At 46.4% G+C, this 21,358-nt stretch overlaps 1 protein-coding gene across 1 annotated transcript in view; it reads right to left on the reverse strand.

The window, feature by feature from the left end:
• Positions 1 to 17,680: 17,680 nt before the first annotated feature.
• The window catches only part of MYL9 (myosin light chain 9), a 91,346-nt gene continuing 87,668 nt past the window's right edge, over positions 17,681 to 21,358 (reverse strand). Inside the window, exon 4 of the mRNA XM_086932223.1 lies at positions 17,681 to 20,122. Coding sequence (XP_086788349.1) covers positions 19,950 to 20,122 — 173 coding nt within the window. The 3' untranslated portion in view covers positions 17,681 to 19,949. The remainder of the gene's footprint in view (positions 20,123 to 21,358) is intronic.

Consider the following 21,358-nt stretch of genomic DNA (forward strand, 5'->3'; position numbering starts at 1 on the left):
CTACACCGTTCTTCTTATTCTGTGCTGGTGAGCCCTGCACCTCACCTATCCAATTGGCCCCTATGCGGCTGATGTCCTCTGCTTGCAATCTTGTTTCTTGGAGTACGTATATGTCGCTCTTAAGTTTCCTAAGGTGTTCGAGTACTTTCCTCCTTTTCACCGGGCTATTCAGACCCTTGACGTTTAGGGACACTATCTTAATGTCAGACGGAATGCTACTCTTGTTGCTGTTTATCATTTACAATGCTTTGGTTTTCGCATTTGCAATGGCCTTTCTCTGCGTCTTTTCGGTCTTCGGCTTGTGTGTGGGACCATCCCCCTTCTCCTGCGTGTACTTCTCCCTCGAGTGAGTGTAAGGAGAAAGATAGAAAGATAGAAAGATAGAGTATAGAGAGGACAGATGATAGTGAGTAGACCCATGTATGTGCTCCCCGCTCCCCCCCGTTCTTCCGCCCCCTCCCCCCCGATTGTCCCTCCCCCCCTCCCTTCCTTCCATATGAATGGTTCTAAGGTGTATGTTGGTGAAGTGATGTGTGAGTGCTGTTGAGTTAGCCGTGGTTTGTCAACAGTAACTTTTTTATGTTGTGTTGTATGCATGAAGACATCAGATGGTCTTTCTAGCATGTTTTGTTTGTCAAGACGTATTATAATTTGTATTAGAAAGAAAGGTGCTGTTTAGTGATACTGCTGGGTGGAATATAATATTGGATGTCTGATACAAGCTAATTATCGCATAGTTTAGGGGTGTTGGTGGCATGTTTATTGTGCACATTTAGGTGGTTGTGTGGTGTGCTTTGGGATTTTTTTGGATAAGGGTTGAAGAACACTGATACTGGAAAAATGCTCAAATTTCAAGAATATACCAAGAAAAGCTTTGGCATAGCCAATAGGTCTGGGATTGACAAGCTGGTGTGATGGTTACCTTTTTATCTGTTATTTGAGTTATGGACCACAAAAACAAAAGAAGATAAAACTAAAATGCAAAAGAATTCTGCCTCGAAAAATTGTAAGTAATAAGCTTGCATTGCACATTTAAAATGTTAAAAAATATGAAATATACCATTGCATATCATTTTAATAGAGCAATAACATTGTTTCCTAGCAGGCAGGTGTAAATAGAACAGGTATAAGAACCCTTGTTAGTAATCAACTTTTTTGATTACAGGAAGTTAGCAAGAGATATAAAGATGTCTCCGGCCTGACCTAAAGAGAGGTGATTCCTCGTGGCATAATGTGGTTATCAGAAATCACCTTTATAGAGTTTATATATTTATATATGTTTTAGTCACCAAAATCACTTGAGATAAAAGTGTGAATATTTGTCCATATAAGCAACCATGTGAGCAACAACTCTCCGACCGATTTTAACGCTCTTACACGCTGTGTGTGTTAGTCATTTGAACTGAGCGATAAGACTTTCTGGCCGTAACGATACAGGAGGAACATATTAGTTGATGCTTTGATACTCCCCAAAAACCGAAAAATTAAAAAAAAAAAAGTATACGGTTGAAAACAGTATGCTAGTCTAAAGAGAGACACGGGCCTCAAATTTGTTAGGAATGTGACAAGCAAGATTTGAGAGGTTCTAGACATTTCCCACTCAGACTTGGAAACATGCTGTTTTTTCAATTTCCATGCAAATTAGGCACGTGAGACTTGTGCACATTAGATTCATGCTTGTGTGGATTTTATAAATCTAGCTGTGCACCGTCTTTTATTTTGCACATGTGTCCATGGTGCATGAAATTACGTTTTTCTCACCCAGCCAGAAGTCAACTTTGTCATCCTGGCCAACTGGGTGGCAACTTCTGCCTCGCAAAGCGTTGATGATTGGGCCAATTTCCCCACACTTTCATACCACCAGGACTGTCAAGGAAGTGATACTAGCTATAAAATTAAATAGGGAAGACTGACAGCAAAGTTTTAATTCTATTTAAATGTTAGGAGGTTTGTAAGCTGATCAATCTTTTGTGTTCAGTTAAAATTCCAAAAGCTGGTGACCCCCTCAGCAACATTTGTAGCTAGGGGTCCTGGGTAGTTTCATGATATTGTCTGTGGAGGTCATAACTTGTGTATCGACCTTCATTTTCTGAGACTGTTAATTCTTTGGAGGACCACAAACCGCACATTTATTGTCTGATTGGGTTAGTTATAGTAAACACCGCCCTCCCGCCCACATTTTCTTTCCCTGCCCGCAAACCAATCCTTTTATGGGCCAGTGCCTTTGTGGTAAAGGCTTCCTTCAGGTTTCTTTTCTTCTTGTGGTTCACTCTGAAGGTCATTCCAAGGTCGGATGCTGGTGTTCCAGCTATGAAAGATGCTGATGGCTTCTCAAGTTGCAAGATGTAATTTGGTAGCACTCACACTAACTGTGTCCTTGCCTTTGGGTTGCCCTTCTTCCTTGCTGAGCCACACTGGTGGCCTTCCAGCCCTGGGGTGAACATTTAACTGTGCCTTCTGCCTGCTCAAGAGCTCTTGCCTTCTCTGGAGCCTCCTAGACGTTAAGACGAAACAGTTCCATACATAGGTCTTACGGGCACACCCCATTCGTACTAACATTATCTGGGTGCCTCATCTTCAGTAGGCTATAAAAATGTAAACATATATTCTTGGTCTTTTGCGTATTTCGCAACTGTTTATCCTACACTATGTCATCTATATTGAAGCTTTGGACAAGGAAGGAACCTCACCAGCCTACCATTAATTCAGAATAAATGGTGCTCAGGGCCTCCATCACCACAAATCTAATTTTGGCCAAAGAGAGGGACCACATATTTTGAGTTCCGTCATCCGTGTGAACCTAGTGCACGTGCAAAATGCCCTTTTGTACACTTTTTGAATTTTCTCAGTAAGAAAGCCATCACCCTTAGAACTGAGTTGCCCTTTTGGGTGATCCCGCGCTCTGCAAATCCTTTCGCCGTCCTCATTATCATCAGCGGTGCTTGCCACTGGGATGCAAATCATTTCACTATATTTGAGGCTAGACCCATGCCTCCAGGTTTTTTTCACCAACATCACGACTATCTTTTGGATACATTTTATCTAACTAACCACACATGTAACAGCTTTGGACAGGAAAAAAGAATATGCATTTTGGGAATTGTGGTCCCAGTTTGTGGATGTGACAGGCAGATCTGTCTGCCCGTGAGAATTGCTTTAACTATGGGTCTCGGGTGACAGGGTAGTTTGATTCCTGCTGTCCTCTGCTGCAGATGTTTATCAGCTTAATGTATTTTGATATGATTTTCATACTCTTTCTGTAATGGTAAGTCACTGTCAGGCTGTGACATCAAGTTCTTTTTTTAAACGAATTCTCAAGAGGTTTGAGGTCGGATGCTTGGACTTCTGGCCAAAATTGCTATTTTTTTTATACAACCAGCACTTCTCTGCAGATCTAAGATAATGCGACTGAAACTAATAAAGAGGAAAGACAGCTCCTCGGCACTTTGCTCCTAGGCAGTTTGTGAGGCTAGGCGCTTGAAATGATCAAACTGCACACAGGAGAATTACGAAGCATTGCCAGGATGTGTCAGAGGCCAGTGTATTCGAACTTGAAGAGGAGGGGGCTTAGGTTGTATTTTCTCGAGACTTATTCGGTCTCACTGAATTCGCTGCATCCGTAGAGAGAGACCTTCACACCCCACAGGAGCACCGTCTTGGTAAACTCTTACCTAAACAAAAAGTGTGAAGCAACCTGTCAAGGAGAGGGAAGCCCTCGGGTGCCCTTTCCGCCGTGCACCCTCCTCCCCCTTCCTGCCACTGATTTGCCTGCAGGCCCCCTGCCCTGCATGCACGCGGAAGAAGATCAGGTGTGAATGGGCGATGATGCGCCTTCCTCCATGACAAAGACCCCGGGTGCTCGACTCTGCCAGGTCTAAACCGCCCCCCTTTCACCTTCTGGCCCTGCTGTTTGCGAGGGACAAAGCCCTGCAGGTGTGATGTTTTCAGCAGCTCCAGGCATGAATGACGGCCCGAAGACCTTGATTGCTCCTGTCATTGAGAGTAGTAATGACCTGCCCCACATCACAACGAGCGTCACAGGCCCACACCCACTCCCTTGAGGGATCAGGGGACAACCATTAAAGTCGTTCGACGTTTTCACTCTCAGCGCTTGGCCTCCTCAGCCCTAAATTCGAGGAACTTCGGGGCATATTAAGACAGGCGATGAAATTATCGCCGTTTTAGCGGCAGAAAACGGCCGCTAAAACAGCGATAATGGGCTTGATAATATGCTCTATGTGGCATTCCAATTGAAGCCCATGTTAGATGTCCTTCACATTTAACATGCGCTTCAATTGGAATTCCATAGAGCATATTATCGAGCCCATTATCGCCGTTTTAGCGGCTGATTTCTGCCGCTAAAACGGCGACAATTTTATCGCCTGACTTGATAATATGCCCCTCCGTGACTCAAAAGCAGAATGCCCCCACTCTATTTAAAATACCAGATATGGCTAAAAGTGATTGGACGGATATCAGACCAATAAAGCAGACAAGATGTCTGTCTTGGAATCAGAACAGACTAGAAACTTATTTTCACACGCGCCAGGCCGTTTGTGTGAGCCTGGATAATTCATTTCATCTCCCTTGTTCTCGCATTTCCTGGTTTCCACACACCGAGGACGCGAAAAGCTACCGGAACACCATGAACACATTTGATCTAAAATGACGTTTAAAGAGTCACATGGACACTAAACTTGGACAGAGACAATTGACTGATGGCGAACAAGTCATAAAGGGCGGGGCCGTCTTCACCAGAAGCAATCTCCGCAATCCTTTCCTAGTTTTTAAAAGATTTTTTTCCCCCCGTCATTGTGGTGCAATTCTGGGATAAAATACGAGATGAAGAGCTCCTAGTTCAGTACATTTCACGGGCACATTTCCACACTATCCCTAGATCATTAGCAAGTCTGTTCACACTCACAGTGTGCATAAAGGAGGGAAAATAACTGTATCACACAGACACACGCGTAACTATTGCGCAAGCGCAGTTGCTCGCGCCAGTATTTGAAAATCCTGTGGCACATGTGAATTGCCATAGCCGGAGCTTTACATTATCGATTACAACATGGTAATGTCAGGCTGGTAGTACGAGCTAGGACCCCTTCAATCGACCCACTTTGAATAATGTCAATCTATTTATTTCACTGGCAGCCGAAAACCCCCTCCACAGCTCCAATTTGACTAACACCGGGGACACCGCCCCTCATTACATCACAGGACATGGAGCTTATGCAAAGACCTCTACATTGCATGGCAATATCTCCCACTGCCTTTGTACACACACTATATACATAGACCAGGGAAACTTGAAGTATGTTGACTGAATTATGTTTCAAGAATAGGCAAATTATGCTGGACAATGTGGCACATTTTGTGTTACTATTACCTCATTAGTTTGCTTTTTTTATAGACATTTTACCACTTTCTGAGCAAAGGTTTCACCGAATTAGTACTACGTTAACACCCAAATGCAGAAAGAAGCAACAGATACGTGACAAGTCAAAGTTTGCGCACCAACCCGTATTCCGGCATTTTTTCATCTGAGTTAGAAACAAATTTATTTGGTGAAATCTGTAGATTATGTAGCAGATGATGGATTATATGGCGAATGCGTCAAATCCATAATTATGCAGAAAATGCACCAAATGCAAAATTGCATCATTCCAGTAGCCTGACAAAGACATACCACGAAATGTAAGAATGTACAGAATACAACTTTGAGGGTTAAAAAATACAAATTCCCCTTAATTAAAGGCATATAGCCAAAAAAAGTCAACTCGTAATATATAATTAAATGCATTTTTCACTGTCTCCCCTCTGACACTTATGAGCTCCTACCCCTTCTTACCGTCCTTCTAATCACTTATTTGCACTGCACTGTGCACATTTCCTCTCTGCAGGCTTCACTTGTTCCAGTGGGATCCACCATAAACCAAACATAACATAGCCAAGAATGGTGATGGAATAAACCCAGATCAGTTGACTGGGGGTGAGTATTTGATTTGCTCAAACGCTCCGTCCATCATCCCCTTTTGTATCGCTTTGTTCGCCCTAAGTTGGCAGGGTATGCTCAGACGTAAGTCCCTTGCTCACTTGGCCACTGGATTCAAGATAGCCTGGCTGATGAGGATTATGAATCCGGAACCGGTCCCAGGATGCTTGTTTCCGGTCCAGGGAAGACATGGCTTGGTAGTTCGGGCTGGACTGTTCCCATGAGGCACAGGGTCAGACTGATTTGCATATGGCCATGTCCGAACTGGGGTGGCTGAGTGAGCTAAAGAATGGTGATGGATTAAACCCAGATCAGTTGACTGGGGGTGAGTGTTTGATTTGCTCAAACGCTCCGTCCATCATTCCCTTTTGTATCGCTTGGTACTATGTACCTGGCAGCACCTGCCCATCTAAAGCACTGTTTAGTTTCACCTTTGTGCACAAGATTTGTGTTATGCATGCTCAACACTTTAACCACTTTGAATCACAGTTCTATATTCTGCGAATCATGGCACTGCACCGTTATATGTAACAGGTTCACCGACAACCTACAAATCCTCATCTTTCACTCTCCACATTATTCTCCACATTCTCTAATTTGTTTGTCAGATATTGTGCCATGGTCAAGGGACAGGGACTCACTCAGGAGGTGGAATGACTCACAGTTCCATTTGACTATAATACCTCCTCGGTCATCCTTCTCCATGGCAAACGACTGGCCTCGGTTAACTGCAGATATTGCTTTACCATTCTGTTCATTCTTTCCACCAGTCAATTTGCTTTTGGGTTTTACCTTGCGTTGCATTTGTGAGCAATGTGTCTATCTCACAAATTATACTGCAGCTCAGCTGTGCATAACTGGAGGCTGTTGTCTGTGACCATCTTCTGAAGTAGACTTTCCTTGCAAAAAACATTACAGTGAGGTGTGCGTGGACTATCTCACAGGAAGGGTATAAGTATTTATTATTTCTCAGACATGGAGAGAGAGCCACCTGTCATCAATGCCACCTTTGGTTCCCACTTGGAGAATTCCTCAGTTCTATTTAAATCATCTGTAACCTCACTTATTCAGTCCATAAGGAGAGAACCTCACAACACCACTAAGAAGCTTGACACCGAATATGTCAAAGGGAAATCCCTAGCATAAAAGTTATAAAGTTGCTTAATGATACCACATTTCTAATTGAAGTTACTGAAGACTGAGGATACTGAGGACACTGACGCGAGTAAGGTTTTGAGTGGCAATATCAAAACTATAGCGTTGCTATCACTCACTCGGAGAACCTATGTTATTGTGCATAGGGCTTTTTAGGGACCAAAAAGACTATGTAAGGTTCAGGGCCCATAAAAGCAATGGCCAGAAGAGAAAGAGGCTCGAGGAACCATGTTTATTTTTTGCAGTCTTCACTCTGTGACCTTCTTCAGAGGTAGTTGCTGAGGTGATAGTAGAGGTCCTATGAGTAACCCAGTGATACAATTCATGGTCATATAGTGTATGATCACACTCCATCTACTTTTGCCATTTTAGTGAATTACGCTTGTTACACCTTTTCCTACTGGTATTATAACAAATCTCTGGTACTCTTCAATACACAATATATGGGTGTGCACTGATAAAGAGCTTTTAATCTTCCATTAGAAGGTTCTCCAAATACAGAATTCAACAACATGTTGTGTTATAGTGATATACAAGCCGGAGGGTATCAAGTGATAACATCCACTACACAAGTTGGAAGACCAATTAGTGTCTAATTTGCTCCAGTCAAAATCAGACAACTGGAATTTGGCAAATGGTCTGTGACTACAAAGCATGTTGGGCATTTTGGAAGGGCGTAATCTATTCAGACTTCAGAAAAGAGGACATCAATCATATTTTGGGAGCCAGAACATAAGGTACTGGATTAGCTAGTAATGGGTTGATATGATGGGAAGTCAGTCCCAGAGAGTGATTTGGACCTGAGAATTGTACCCAAAATATTTCTGGTATCCCAGTCCCTGTTAATGTTGATACCCTTTTAAGGTTTTTTATTCCCTAGTTTTTGCGCATTATGGTCTAGCTTCTTGGTGCACAGGGGGTCATATATTATCAGGTAGCCATACTAACAGTTCTGTCTGAATCACTGTGTGGTCTAGGTAGTATATGCAAGTTTATATCCGGTAGTAGAACATATTTGATAAATTATAAGGGGAGGGTGGTCTGGTGTTCCTCCTAGTATTGAAATGACAAAAATTGGTAGGGTGCAAGCTCCTTTCCTCACCCTTACAAGAATGTTATTGAGATTGCAGGAGTAGTACTTTTGTGTGGCGAATATGGATTTGAATGGTGATGTGAGTTATCCCTGGGTAGTTCTCAATAGATGCTATCCCGACTTGTTGTAGCCCGGGGTGGTAGTTGGGCCTACAGAGAGTTAGAACTGTGAAGAGCTAATTAGGGCCAAATGGTAAAGGTGTGGATTATTGGTTTTCTATGGTGTGTCCCAGTGTTTGATGTAGTTGTTTGCTGTGTTGTAATTGATCTACATAGGGGTACATGATAAAAGTTATGGCAGATTAAATGTGAACAGAGTGGTGAGGTGCATGTTTGTGATTGGTTTATTGTGGCGCGTTGGGCTGTACAGGTGTGTTGTGCAGCGTTGTAATAACTGTTGTATTATGTCCTATTTTATGAGTTGCCTCCGGCATCAATTCCTATTTTGGTCTTGTGCACAATGAGGCCTGATGATTTAGCATAACAATGCTACAGTGTTGTTTGCGGTGTTATACTGGAGGTTTGCGTGATAAGGGGGAAGGTGTTGCTTGCAGAATTTTTTGATAACACAATGTTATTGGTGTTTTATGAACAAAACAGAAAGTAAGCAACATGGACCGTTTCCAATGCAGCTCGTAAACATCAGCATTATACAAACAATACCAGTAACGTTATAAATGGGAGGGGGCCCAGTCAATCCGCACTGAGCCCAAGACCAAAGTATAAAAAAACCAGCAATGGACCGCACACCGCTAGCCCCTCCTCCGGGTCGCCCCTAAGCACTCTGGTATGTGAAGTGCCTGAGTTCGAAGAATTACTGAAAGTTCGTAAGTGGTTCACCTATGTAGGTGCAAGTAGATACTTGTTATTCCCCCGATCTCTAGACCCGGGACATGGCCCGGGTTTCGGGGCGATCCGGAGGAGGGGCTAGCGGTGTGCGATCCATTGCGGTTGATTCTACAAATTGGCTCCCTTGAACCTTTAAGCTGACGAGCTTCTGGATGACGCGGTCTGTGACGGTTGCTTGGCGGCCTTCTTTTCCACCCCAACTACGTTCTCTACTGATTAGGGAAGATATCCCAAAACCCGGGCCATGTCTTGGGTCTAGCGATCTTGAGAACAACAAGTACTTACTTGCACCTACTGAGGTGAACCACTTATGAACTATATGTACCAGAATCCTTAGGGGCAATCCGGAGGAAGGGCTAGCGGTGTGCGATCCATTGCGATTGATTCCAAGACCAAAGTATGTCTACCACTTCCGCCAACTGTTGGTGTGTTTCTGCGGGCACCCTCTTGCCTGGTACACTGGCCCATCCATCAGGGCGCACCAGTCTAATCCTTTTTGCCGTTCCGTCAGAGCGGATTGCTGGGGCGACTTCCACAAGCAAGCATTCTCTTTTTGGCAGCCAGGGTACAACTCCCACCAGACTGTGCTCCGCCCGAGGACCACCACATCCTCCACAATACCCAGAAGGCCTCTCTGTGGGGTTAGTTCCAGATCCTGGGCTAGCGTTGCGTTCACCCCTGCTCAAAATCCCCGTACATGAGGGCACAACCACACCATGTGAATAAAGTCAGTGTGGGTAGCAGGGCAGCGAAAGCAGATGGGTTGCAGGAGTACCCCTGCTTGCCACAGCCACCGGGGTGTGAGATATGACATATGTAGGTAGTACTGGCTCTCATCCTACTTGACCTGAGTGCCACCTTTGACACTGTAGCACACTTCACCTTGCTACAGTGTCTTAACAAAGGCGGAGTAAATGGGGCAGCGCTGAGATGGATTCAATATTTCCTGACTGATAGGGGCTTTCAGGTCAGACAGGGAGAATACTACTCCCGCGTATTCAATCTTGATCAAGGGGTCCCTCAGGGCTCTGCCCTGAGCCCTACCTTGTTCAACCTTTACGCTTCCCCTGTAGCCACCATCGTTGAAAGTCATGGTATTCAACTAGTGTCATATGCCGATGACACACAGCTGGTCATCTCACTGTCACGAGCACCTGAAGTTGCGGCATCCAGCTTCAGTGCCTGCATGCAGGAGCTTGCTTCCTGGATGTCTAACAACTGCCTGAAGCTGAATGGGTCTAAAACTGAACTGCTCTTGGTAGGAGGTGGTCCGACTGTGTGGTCCTCGGCATGGTGGCCAGACTGCCTTGGCTCTACTCCTGTGCCTTGTCAACAGGCCAAAAATTTCGGGGTATTATTTGACTCCGATCTGTCATTTACTCCCCAGGTTAATCGGGTGGTCGGAATGTGCTTCGGTATGCTCAAGAGCTTACGTAAGGTCCTGGACCTACTTCCTGCTGGTGCCAGGCAGACTCTTGTTCATGCCTTGGTCACATTCAGGCTTGATTATGCTAACCTTCTATATTTGGGCATAACAGCTAGAAGCCTCAACCGTCTCCAGGTACTTCAAAATGCCACAGCCCGGCTGGTGCTGAGGCTCCCTAGGAGAACGCCCTCTAAAGCTGCTCTGAAGTCCCTTCACTGGCTTCCGATCAGAGAAAGCATTACCTTCAAAGCACTATGCACGTGTCATCGCATCATAGGAGGCAGGGAGCCGCCCCCTAAATAGCCTCATTACCCCCTACAGACCAGAGCGGATGCTTAGATCTTCGGGCACCGGTCTGGTAGCTGTCCCCAAAATCCGTAAAGCCCCCATGGGGGGCAGATCTTTCAGGCTTCTCGCAGCCAAGAGCTGGAACCTGCTTCCAACAGAACTTCACCTCGAACCCTCTGAGGCCAAGTTCCGCAGAGCCCTAAAAACCTAACTCTTCCGCCTAGCATTGCTGTAACTTCCTGATCTGAATACTCCACACTTCGCTTCAGCGCGGGGACACACCGGGGAGCGTAACCATGCGCTTTACAAAACTCCATAATAATAAAATAATAATGATAATGTTGAATGAGGCGCAGCCTGGCAGAGATGGACATCTCTTGGAACGCTTCATGCACGTCTCTCCAGTCCACCACCTCTACGGGGCCCACCCATTCCTTCCACTTCTGTCTAAAAGAGAGAAAGTCTTCTGGTGAGTGGATAGCCAGTGTTTAATAAATCTGAGCGATTGCCCCGTTCCCTAGGTGTCCCATGTCTACCTTGGCCTAGAGTCGGCTGAAATCTGGGAGGTCAGTGATGTCTTGTAGGTGGCATGCTAAAGCATGGCAAAGGTGTAAGTATTTGTGAAATTGGGAGTGCTCCAGGGAGAAACGCATTTGTAGATCTTGAAAGTAATGAGGGTGCCGCCCCTGCCAGACATCTCCAAGAGCTGAGATGCAAATTCTGTCCTAGCCCTTAAAGCCCTCCAGGTGTCCAGTGTGGTGCAGCCAGCATCCTGTCCATAGAGGAGTGAGATGCACAAGTGTCTTGTCCCGATTGGTAAATTGCAGGGCTGCCCGCCCTATATTATATACCAACGTGGTTAGACCAGGGAGGTTTCATGGTATTGGGTTGCCATAGAGGACACCAATGACAGTGTGCAGTACCAGACGGGCAAGCTCCAGTCGATATGTGTGGTCATCCCACCCCCAAGTCAACCAGCTTTTGAGGACCACCAGATGCAATGCCCAGTATTAGAGCCAGACACCAGTCGATCCCAAACTACCATCATATGTCACCTGACGAGCTCGGCCCCATGCAATGCGATTGTGAATGGTATTATTGAGGGCCTAGAACCAACCGTTGAGGATGGTGAATGAAAAGTGATGAAGAGTATAGAGGAACAGAGGAAGGACCAGGATTTTGAACAAGACAACTCTACCCAGCACATTAAGTGGCAGGTGGTCCCACTTCTAGAAATCACATTTCATGTCGTAAACTGGAGGCATCAGGTTTAGGTGCCAGACCAGAGTTTGTGGAGATGGAAAACCCAAGGTATTGTAAGCTCAACCTTTGGATGGGTATGGATTCCTGACTGTCCTACAGAAGTAGATCCCCCTGAAGCAGGGCAAGAAGGGATTTACTTCGGTTGACTCTCAGGCCGGAGGCCATCTCATAAAAACAGAGGATTTCTAATGCTCAGGGCCCCAACAGGTGTGGGAGTTCAAGAAAGAGAAGGATGTCATCCGTGCATACAGCAATCTTGTCCTCAAGTTGTTCTATCCACCGCCGCCCTCTGATGCGCGCGTCAATGCGAATAAGGAATGCCATAGGGTCAATGGCTAGGGTGAAAAGTAGCTGGGCATGGGGGCAGCACTGTCGGGTTCCCCTACCGATCGGGAACTCCTCTGAACGGATTCAGTTGACTCACCCCCACCATGGGTGTGGCGTACAGCACTTTCACATAGGACCGAAACCTGGGGCTGAACCCCATTTTTTCAAGGACGTCTCGGACGAAAGACCAACTGACAGAGTCAATTAGAAGCAGAGCCCTTGGGTTGCCCTGTACAGCGGCACAGGCCAGGGCCATCTCGACACGCTATATACAATGCCTTTTGCTTTGGCTCATCATAAAGCCAAATTGAACCCGGTGTATCAGGCTGGGTAGAGCTTTCATCCGCCGAGCATCCGAGCATAGATCTTGGGTTCAGCGTTAATGAGGGAAAACTGCCAATACGAAGAGCCTTGCCTTGCTTGCTGCCCTGCTGTGGGAAGAACCACTATTGTGGCAGTGTCCACCGACAGAGGGACGCGCCCATTGGCGAGTGCCTCAGAATAAATTTCTAGCAAACAGGGACTCATTATTTCTCCCTATTTTCAATAGTAGTCAAGCGGGGAATACGTCAGGGCTGGGGTTCCTTTTGGATTTCATGACAGCTACACATAGGTGATTTTCTCCAGCCCCAGCGGCTCCAGCAATTCGGAATGAAGGGTGGGGGAGAGCTGTGGCAGGGGGATGTTCCTGAGGATCGGATGGTCTCTTTCTGCCAGTTGTAGGGGCCGCCGGGTAAAGATATGGCAATTGTACTCCTCGAACAGGGCGGCTCCTCTGCTAAGACAGAGGAGCGTCGCCCCACTGCCTTGAAGCAGTAAAATAAAGGAAAAAATTCAATGATAATAACATAGTGTTATTATCATTTCATTTTGTCCTCCTGCTGCGGTAGCTTTCCTTGAGTGGGCTGGCGGGGCTGCCGAGCAGGGGAGGAGTGGTAGAACCCTCCTAAATGCATAAAGACTGTTTGGCCGGCCTCTTGGGCCGCCCAAGACAGTCGGATGTATGACGTTACAACGCATACTTTTACAACGCCTACCTTTACAACGCATTTTTTACACCGCAACATCCATTACAACGGATACCATTACAACGTATGCCATCACAACGAATTCTTTGAAACTACTTTTACAACGCATTCCACTACAACGCATACTACATTTACAACGCATACCATTACAACGCATAACATTACATTGTATGTAAGGTAAGTATTGGATAGTGTAGGGGTAAACATTACTATTCTAACTCCAGGGGGTGCAACAGTAGGGTAAGTGTTGGATAGTGTAGGGGTTAAAATTACTATTCTAACTCCAGGGGGTGCAACAGTAGGGTAAGTGTTGGATAGTGTAGGGGTACTATGTGTTGTAATGCTATGCGTTGTAATGGTATGCGTTGTAATGATTGCGCTGTAATAACATGCGTTGTAGTGGTGTGCGTTGTAGTGCCATGCATTGTACTGGTTGCGTTGTAAATGCATGCGTTGTAATGGATGTTGCGTTGTAAACGTTTTGTTGTAATGGTAGTGCGTTGTAAAAGTTGTGTTGTAAAGGTTGTTTCCCAAGACAGTCATGCACACTTTCCCTGTTCTCCATGCAGACTGCATTACAGCCTGCATGGAGAACATGCCCAGGCCCCCGTCCCTGTCAGAGCATTGAATCGCAGTGCTCAGACCAATCACAATGCTGCATTGCAGCATTGTGATTGGTCAGGGGAGCCTTGCTGTGCTTCCTGTTCCTGGAGTCTGATGCAGGAGAGCAGAAGCAGAGACACAGGACCCGGTGGCAGGTAAGTGTTCATTTTTCTTTTTTACATTGCGACCCGTCGTGCTTCCCTGCGCGTGCCGGACACCACTGTCTGCGAATGCAGCTGCTATGACTGTAGCAGTACACGTACATAGACCAGCCAAGTGTATAATTTCAGGGACATTTCTGGACATCAGGTTTTGTGTGGCCAGACAGTAGAGCAGCTTGCCACTTTTGTTACCCCACTTGTATACCGTTTGAAAAAAGGATGTCCAACACTGCCATGCCTCCACAAGGGAGGTTTCCCGGAGGGAGACCTGGGCCAGCAGCAGCTACCACTCCAACTTCTCAGAGGGATCCCGCTGGAGCATCCCCCCACATCCAGTATGCGTGCATCCAGGGCAGTGATCCTGGACAGATTCTCCTGAGTCTGAGACCAAAGGAAGCCTGTGCCATGCCCCTCAGAGTGACCTTACCTTCCTCCCACAGGATCCTAGAGGATTTGACGGTCCCTTGTTGCAGTCAAAATAGTCCTGTAACGTGGACAGAAGAAATTCTGCACATTAGGTCTCTAACAGGCACCACACAATGAGGGGCCACACTTGGGGCTGTGGGTGGTTCGGGTGCCCAAATTGGGGAAAATAGGAAATATGGGACAAAGTTCAGTGGGTCGCTGAGGTGTGGGTGTATTGCCAGTCACCGTGGTGCCATGTGCACCAAATGTTGCACAGCCCCAGGAAGTCCATCGATGAGGACAGTTGGCGGTCTCAGGAGATTCTATGTGTACTGGGCTGGTTGGAACAGTCCAGTACTGGTTCCGGCAAGACAAAATTGTCTACTACAATCAAGGAGCCTGAGGGAACATCAAGGGGTATATTCCAGAGACAGGAGAGGGGGCCTGAGGTGGGACATACACGCTGAAGACTGCTCACAGCCATCCCTCGATAAAAAGCCCTCCACTCCGACGTAGCAGCCCAGGTGTCCGCGACCGTGGAGGTCACCACAAATGGTAAGTATTTGTGGAGAAGTATTGCTACCTCCCAGGGAGCACCTGGTGAAGCCCACTTTATAGACCCTGTCAAATCTGAGGCACCTCAAGAAGGGGCAGTGGGAACTGAGGAGATGGGTCTCCTGCTATAGCAGGATATCTTGTTTGGAGCGCAGAGCATGCCGAAGGACTGCAGTGTGGTTAATGCGGTCCATGAGACCGTTCCCATTCCATGATCTGACTTTAAAGTTTGATATTGGACCCAGGGTCGGGCATGGTATATGGTAAGAGACTCCTCCCACAAGGGCAGGCGTGTGTCACAGGATAAGAGGGAAGAACATTGTCTTCCCCACCGTGGCCTCTAGTGTAATGCATGCAAGCAGAGACAGTCGAAAAGTGAGGAAATCAAAAAAACAATCAACACATTGTGAAACAACCCAGCCACCCAAGTCCCCCCACCCTATACTTCTTCCCTGGAAGCATCTCTCACCTGCAAACCATCTGAAAACCAACCCTCCAACTGAAACATGAGCATAACATTAGCATGGGACCTCCTCCGTTGCAGGATGAAGCAGGACTGGTGCAGGGTAAAAGGTTTGTGAATTAAAGTGCGCTAGGACAGCAACACCACCAGGTGTTCAGGGCAGACTTCCGCAGGTGGGCAAGCCCCTTGGCATGTAAGTGAACTGGGGGGAGCCAAGGGGTGTTGATCTGAGCCCGCTTTATCGAACTCAGAGCGCTGCTCTCCACTGCGAGGCTGGAGGCTGCCCCCCACGAGAGGCTCCAGAAGGACTCTGGGCTATCAGCCGCTCCCTCCACAACACACACTCCGATGCGCTCTAGACCCCTGGCGGGAGGCAGATGGACCTGCCAGTGGCCTGCCCCTGGTGGGGGGGGGAGGCCATGCAGAGTCGGGCATTTGGCCACTCACTCCCACACCTCCTCCAAGGAGTCGAAGGAGCAGGTCTTGGAGTCATGGTTGACTTTAAGCCTTGGGGGGAATATTTGCATGTACTGATGTCCATAGCTCTGAGTTTCTGTTTCACGCCTTTGTAGGATTTCTGCCATTGCTGGACCGCCTGAGTGTAGTCAGCGAACACCATGATGTGGCATGAGTCGTGGGCCTGGGTACCCGTCAAGTAGGCCTCCTGCAGGATTGCATCCCTGTCTCTATAGTTAAGGACCTGAGCTATGAAAGTCCAAAGGGTAGGGGGCTCCTCAGAGGCCTTTGGTGTGCTCTTTCGATCGCACACCATGGCAACAGTTTGCCCATGGATATCCATTTCCAGAGCCCGGCTTTTAGGAATTCCTCAGGCGCCATGCCCTCCATATCCTCGGGAAAGCCACGAGTCGCAGGTTGTTTCTGCACAACCGGTTTTCTGCCTCTTAGGCTCGGGCCTCCAGGATGGCAATCATAGTTGTCAATGTGGTGATGGAGTGTTTAAGTGTAGCCATGTCATCTTCTAGATTGGAGACCCTACCTTCAGCTTCAGTAACCCTGCCGGCCACATTCCGTGGGGCTTGGCACAGCAACGTCACATCCACTCCCACCTCTCCAGTTTTGGTCTCTTCTGACTCCCTAGAGGCCTGTATGGCTTGGAGGGTGGTGGCCTGGCCCATGGGTGTCACAGAGGAGGGTAGAGGGGGGCCCAGACAGAGATCCGCCCCCGGTGGTGCCTGAACCGCAAACGCTGCCACTATTTAAACAGTTTTAGGGCCCCCAGAAGAATACAGGAGGCACATCTTCACAGGCTGGAAGCGTCACCAGGTGAGATGAAGGGCACTGCCAACATTGAGATGATTAAGGATGGTGGAAGAGGTCCCAGAGGGCATCTAAGATGCAACCACTATCTTGGCCTGCGCAGCCATGACTCCTGCTTGCAGCATTTAAAGTGTTAAAGGAATATCATGGTGATTGTTTTGTGAAATGGAGCAATGTGCGTCGAGGAGAGGTTTTATGTAGTTGTTGAGATGTTAGTATATATTTAGTGCAGTGTTGTAATGTGCAGTGTGGAGTTCTTTTTGTTTTACAGCGTGTACATTATGTTCTTCTGTTGTATAGATTAGTGCTGTGGGCATTTCTGAACTATGTGCAATGTATATTGTGTCATTGAGGTTCAAATTGAGTTTTAGATATAGCTGCTCATTGTTACTGTATAAAAACCTGGCAAGGATGTTTTTATAAGTTGTCCAACAAGGCATTGGGTCAGTTAGCATCCTCATTGGGCCCCAGAAAAAGGAAAGAACAGAGATTTTGGAAGTGTCAGATCAACAATGTCAATATGTGGGTCCTTTGTAAACCGGCCGCACACCCTCCATCACCACCACTTTCTTTTCTTGTGCACAGGTAAATTCCTAGTTATTAATTTACCACCAAGCATTGGCCATTTTGATTTGACCAGGAACACACCATGACGTCATCAAGAGGGAAAGCTGCAACTGGTATTCAGGCAGTCTGTCTTCTTCCGACATTAAAGGAAACTCTTCTGTTTGAACATTCTGAGCCCATCACTTCAGTCTCAGTCACACAAAGAGTGAAAGCTAGAGATGAAGATCCCACAAATTTCTTTCTTTATTAAAACAGTATTCTGTTCGAACAATATCACTTTTGTGATACGTGGCTCACAGGCCGAGGTCACCTCTGGGGAGAGGCTCCACCAAAACAACATCAATGATGGTATCCATAATGTTATTAAAACCAGATTTTAAATCCACAGCAGTCATGTTCAGTGAAGTTTGAGCTATCCTAAAGATGTTAATGATGGGTGGAAACACAATCCCTGATTCAGTGGAACCAGGAAGGCGTTTAGGCCCCATGCCATGAGGTGCTCGGAAAAAAGAGGCTTATGAACCAGGATGGAGCTAAGCAGAGGCGTCAGACAAAGAGAACAGGGAGATTGAACCAGGGTGGTTCTTTGGTCAGAAGATAAAAAAAGCCTGAACATATTAGTTGTTATTTAAGGGGGGAGCAAATGGACTCAGGAAGAGGCTCAGAATGGTGTGAGGACGGTGCACCTTATTGAGGGGGTTGTCAGAGGAGAATGAGACTCTTGACCAGTGAAGACTGTCTATCAGGCGGTGACCATGCAAGGATGGAGGGAGTTGTTTGTAAGTGTTTAGGAAAGGTGGGAAAAAACCTGGGCTAGGACAGTGCTTTGGAAAACAGAACCCAACCACACAATAGAAAAATGCTCATGGCAGGAAAGACCAAGCAGAGTGTGCTCAGGGGAGGAATTCTCACCCCGCAGGACAAGGTAGGCCAGAGTATAAAGGACTATGCTTTGACATAAAGATGTAGAGGAGTGAAGGCCCTTCTCCAACCCTAGCATGGTTGTAAAGGAGTAATAGTGGCCTAATCCTGCACACAAATCACATGGAAACCAAGACCATTTCATCTCTGGAGTGCATTAACACAATGACCGGCTTGAGGTGCTGCAAGAATGGGTCAAAAAATGGACGGGCCAAAAAGTACCATGCTTTTTTCATCTCCCTGAAATTCCAAGGTTGTGGAATGAAGGTGTCAGTGTACTGGAGCCCATGGACATGAGACAAGTGGTTGAATGCTGATGGACGGTGTTGGCGGAAATGATGAAACCACAGCAGGTTCTACTTTATAGGTGCTATCTGAAGTGTTCACTTCTGACAAGCGCTCAGTGTAAATAAGCCAGACAAGGTCCTCCAGTAGGAGGTACTCTTCCTTCTGTTCCTTAGTTTATAGGTGTACTGTTGTGGTTTGGATAATATAACCAGGGCAGTAGTCACTTTGCAAAGTTGCAGTTGCGGTGATGGGGCTGGGAGTAGGTACCGGCACGGTGAGGCATAGATTCGGGCTGGTGACACAAGCTGTCATGTCTTAGTGATACTTGTCTTGGCTCTGAGTGAATTCTCCACTGTTTATGTGACTTCACCTGTCAATCTTCTTGCTATGGCCAGCACTGATGCTTGATGGGTCGATGTCATCGGTATAGCTGAGAGACTGGCCATCATTGGTCAAAGCACAGAGATGATCATACCACCCACAAAACAATGACTACTAGACACCATGATACCAACTTTGATTAATGTTTTCCCCCATAGCAACTGATGTGACTCATAACTCATTAGACCTCTTGGTATCCGCATTCCGAATGGAAATGCAGAGTATTCAGGGGCACCTTGATCTTCTCAACCAATGTCTGTGGTGATATGCACACCTTGACTAGTCTGTTCCTTAGAGGATACACAGGGTGTGTCTGACCAGCAAAGCAGCCTACAGTATGAGAATAGCAGCAAAAAGGGTGATCAGCCAGTGCAAGAGGAGAGCTCTAAGTTGTGACCAGTCAGTGCATGTGGGAGGTCAAGTGTGCAACTAGACAGCGCAAGAATGAAAGTTTGCTTGTTACCATTAATAGACAATACATGAGACATTACATATGATATGATTGGTCGGTGACTGGGGAAAGTAGAGGGGTAATGGCAAAAACATTATAGATAACATAGGAAGTGACAAGCCAGTACGTAAGAATAATTTACACATACATGAACATATAGTATCTCTCGAGATGCTGACTAAACAGAGCACAGGGTCTTCTACATGGTCTGATTGGCTGGTGCTGGGGGACACAAAGAGAGTGACTAGTCAGCAGATGTCTCTTATATAGTCTGACTGGTGCCTGTGTGTGATTGATCAGCACAGAAGGAGCAGCATAGGGTGTGATTTGTCAACAGTCGAGCTCCACTTGGTGTTCCAAGATACCCACTCTAAGGTTTGGAAAAAGATTGGATGGGGCATTGAGAGGGACACACATCTTCTGCCTCTCAGCTTTAGCTGCATCTTGCTTCCTCTAGTCATCCTTGTCCTTAGCGCCATGCTTCAGGATGCGTGTGAACTCCACATAGTTGAAGTTGCCCTTCTTGTCAATGGGTGCCTCCCGGTACATCTCGTCCACCTCCTCGTCTGTGAAGCGGTCGCCCATGGTGGTGAGCAGCTCACGGAGGTGGTCTTCATGGATTACACCTAAATTCAAATCAGTGCATCAATGAGGGAGCAAAATTGAGTAAGAAAGAGCAAGTAACCAGAAAGAATTTGACCAATGAAGGGGGAGAGAGAAAAGAGAGAGGAGCAAAGACATGACACGCAGGGCAATTGTCCTAAAGCTCGAAGGAGAGAGTGGGTAAAAAAGATGCCTAGTGATACTTGAGAGAAGTCACTGGTAAATTTAGAGATGTCAGAGAAAACTGGACGAGAAGCGTAACAGTGTGGAATTAGGAGGCAGGAAATTAACATAAGAGAGAGGAAAAGAGTGCACAAATGCATGAGATTGAGAGGAAGTGTGGAAAGCTCATTCAAGATTAATATATCATGTGCAGTTTAACATTTTTGTAGAGTTTTTATTAGATCAAGTCTCATCATCCACAAATTGAAGATCTATCAAATTGAATACTCTGCAGTAAGGCAATCAAACAGCTTTCCCAATTCTTTATATAGTGGTACCATAACAAGGGTTCATCACAAAAGAAAAACTATTTTTGGGAAAGGATTGGTCTCTCGCTTTATAAAATGCTGCATTGTCCTAATTGTGTCACTGTTCAAGGACTGAGAAATGATTGTTCGCAACATGTACTTTGGGTGTAGAAGGCTTGCACAGGAGCGGGCTATAAACGGTTACCACAGGATTCTACTACAAGACATTTGCACAGGTCTTCAATATGCATGCAACATCCAGGAACCGACCGTATTTGCCAGTGGTGGCTCTCCAGCTGAGAAAACTCAACATTCTGAACACCCACAGCATTCTTCATTGGCAGTTTCAAGACTCTGAGACTGGCACAACATCTCAGGCATTGTTAACGATTGCCAAGCGTATATTTGATAGGGGTAATACTAGGATTCAGACAAAGTAGGAAGAGATAGAATCCAAAACTTGCAAATTATAAATACGTATAATGTTTCTTACTTCCCAATCTTTGTCTGTCACAGAAAGAGGCTGAGACAGAAATAATGCTGTTATGGGGAACTGAAACCACTGCACCGGGAGCGGCTATTTCAGCTGTAGTATTTGCATGGGAGTGACATTAAGGTGAGTGACCAGATCAAGTAGAGTAAAAAAGAAAAGACAAAAACACCACCTGCTGCCCATTCAGTACTCAACAAGGAACCAGCGATATCATGAGAACATGAGTGGCTGCATCCCAAGAAGGCTGCTAGGCTTAGCCATAGCGATGGGGGGACCTTGAGGATGACTTTCTAAGG

The sequence above is a fragment of the Lissotriton vulgaris genome, chromosome 7 (assembly GCF_964263255.1).
Source record: "Lissotriton vulgaris chromosome 7, aLisVul1.2, whole genome shotgun sequence".
Lineage (NCBI taxonomy): Eukaryota > Metazoa > Chordata > Amphibia > Caudata > Salamandridae > Lissotriton > Lissotriton vulgaris.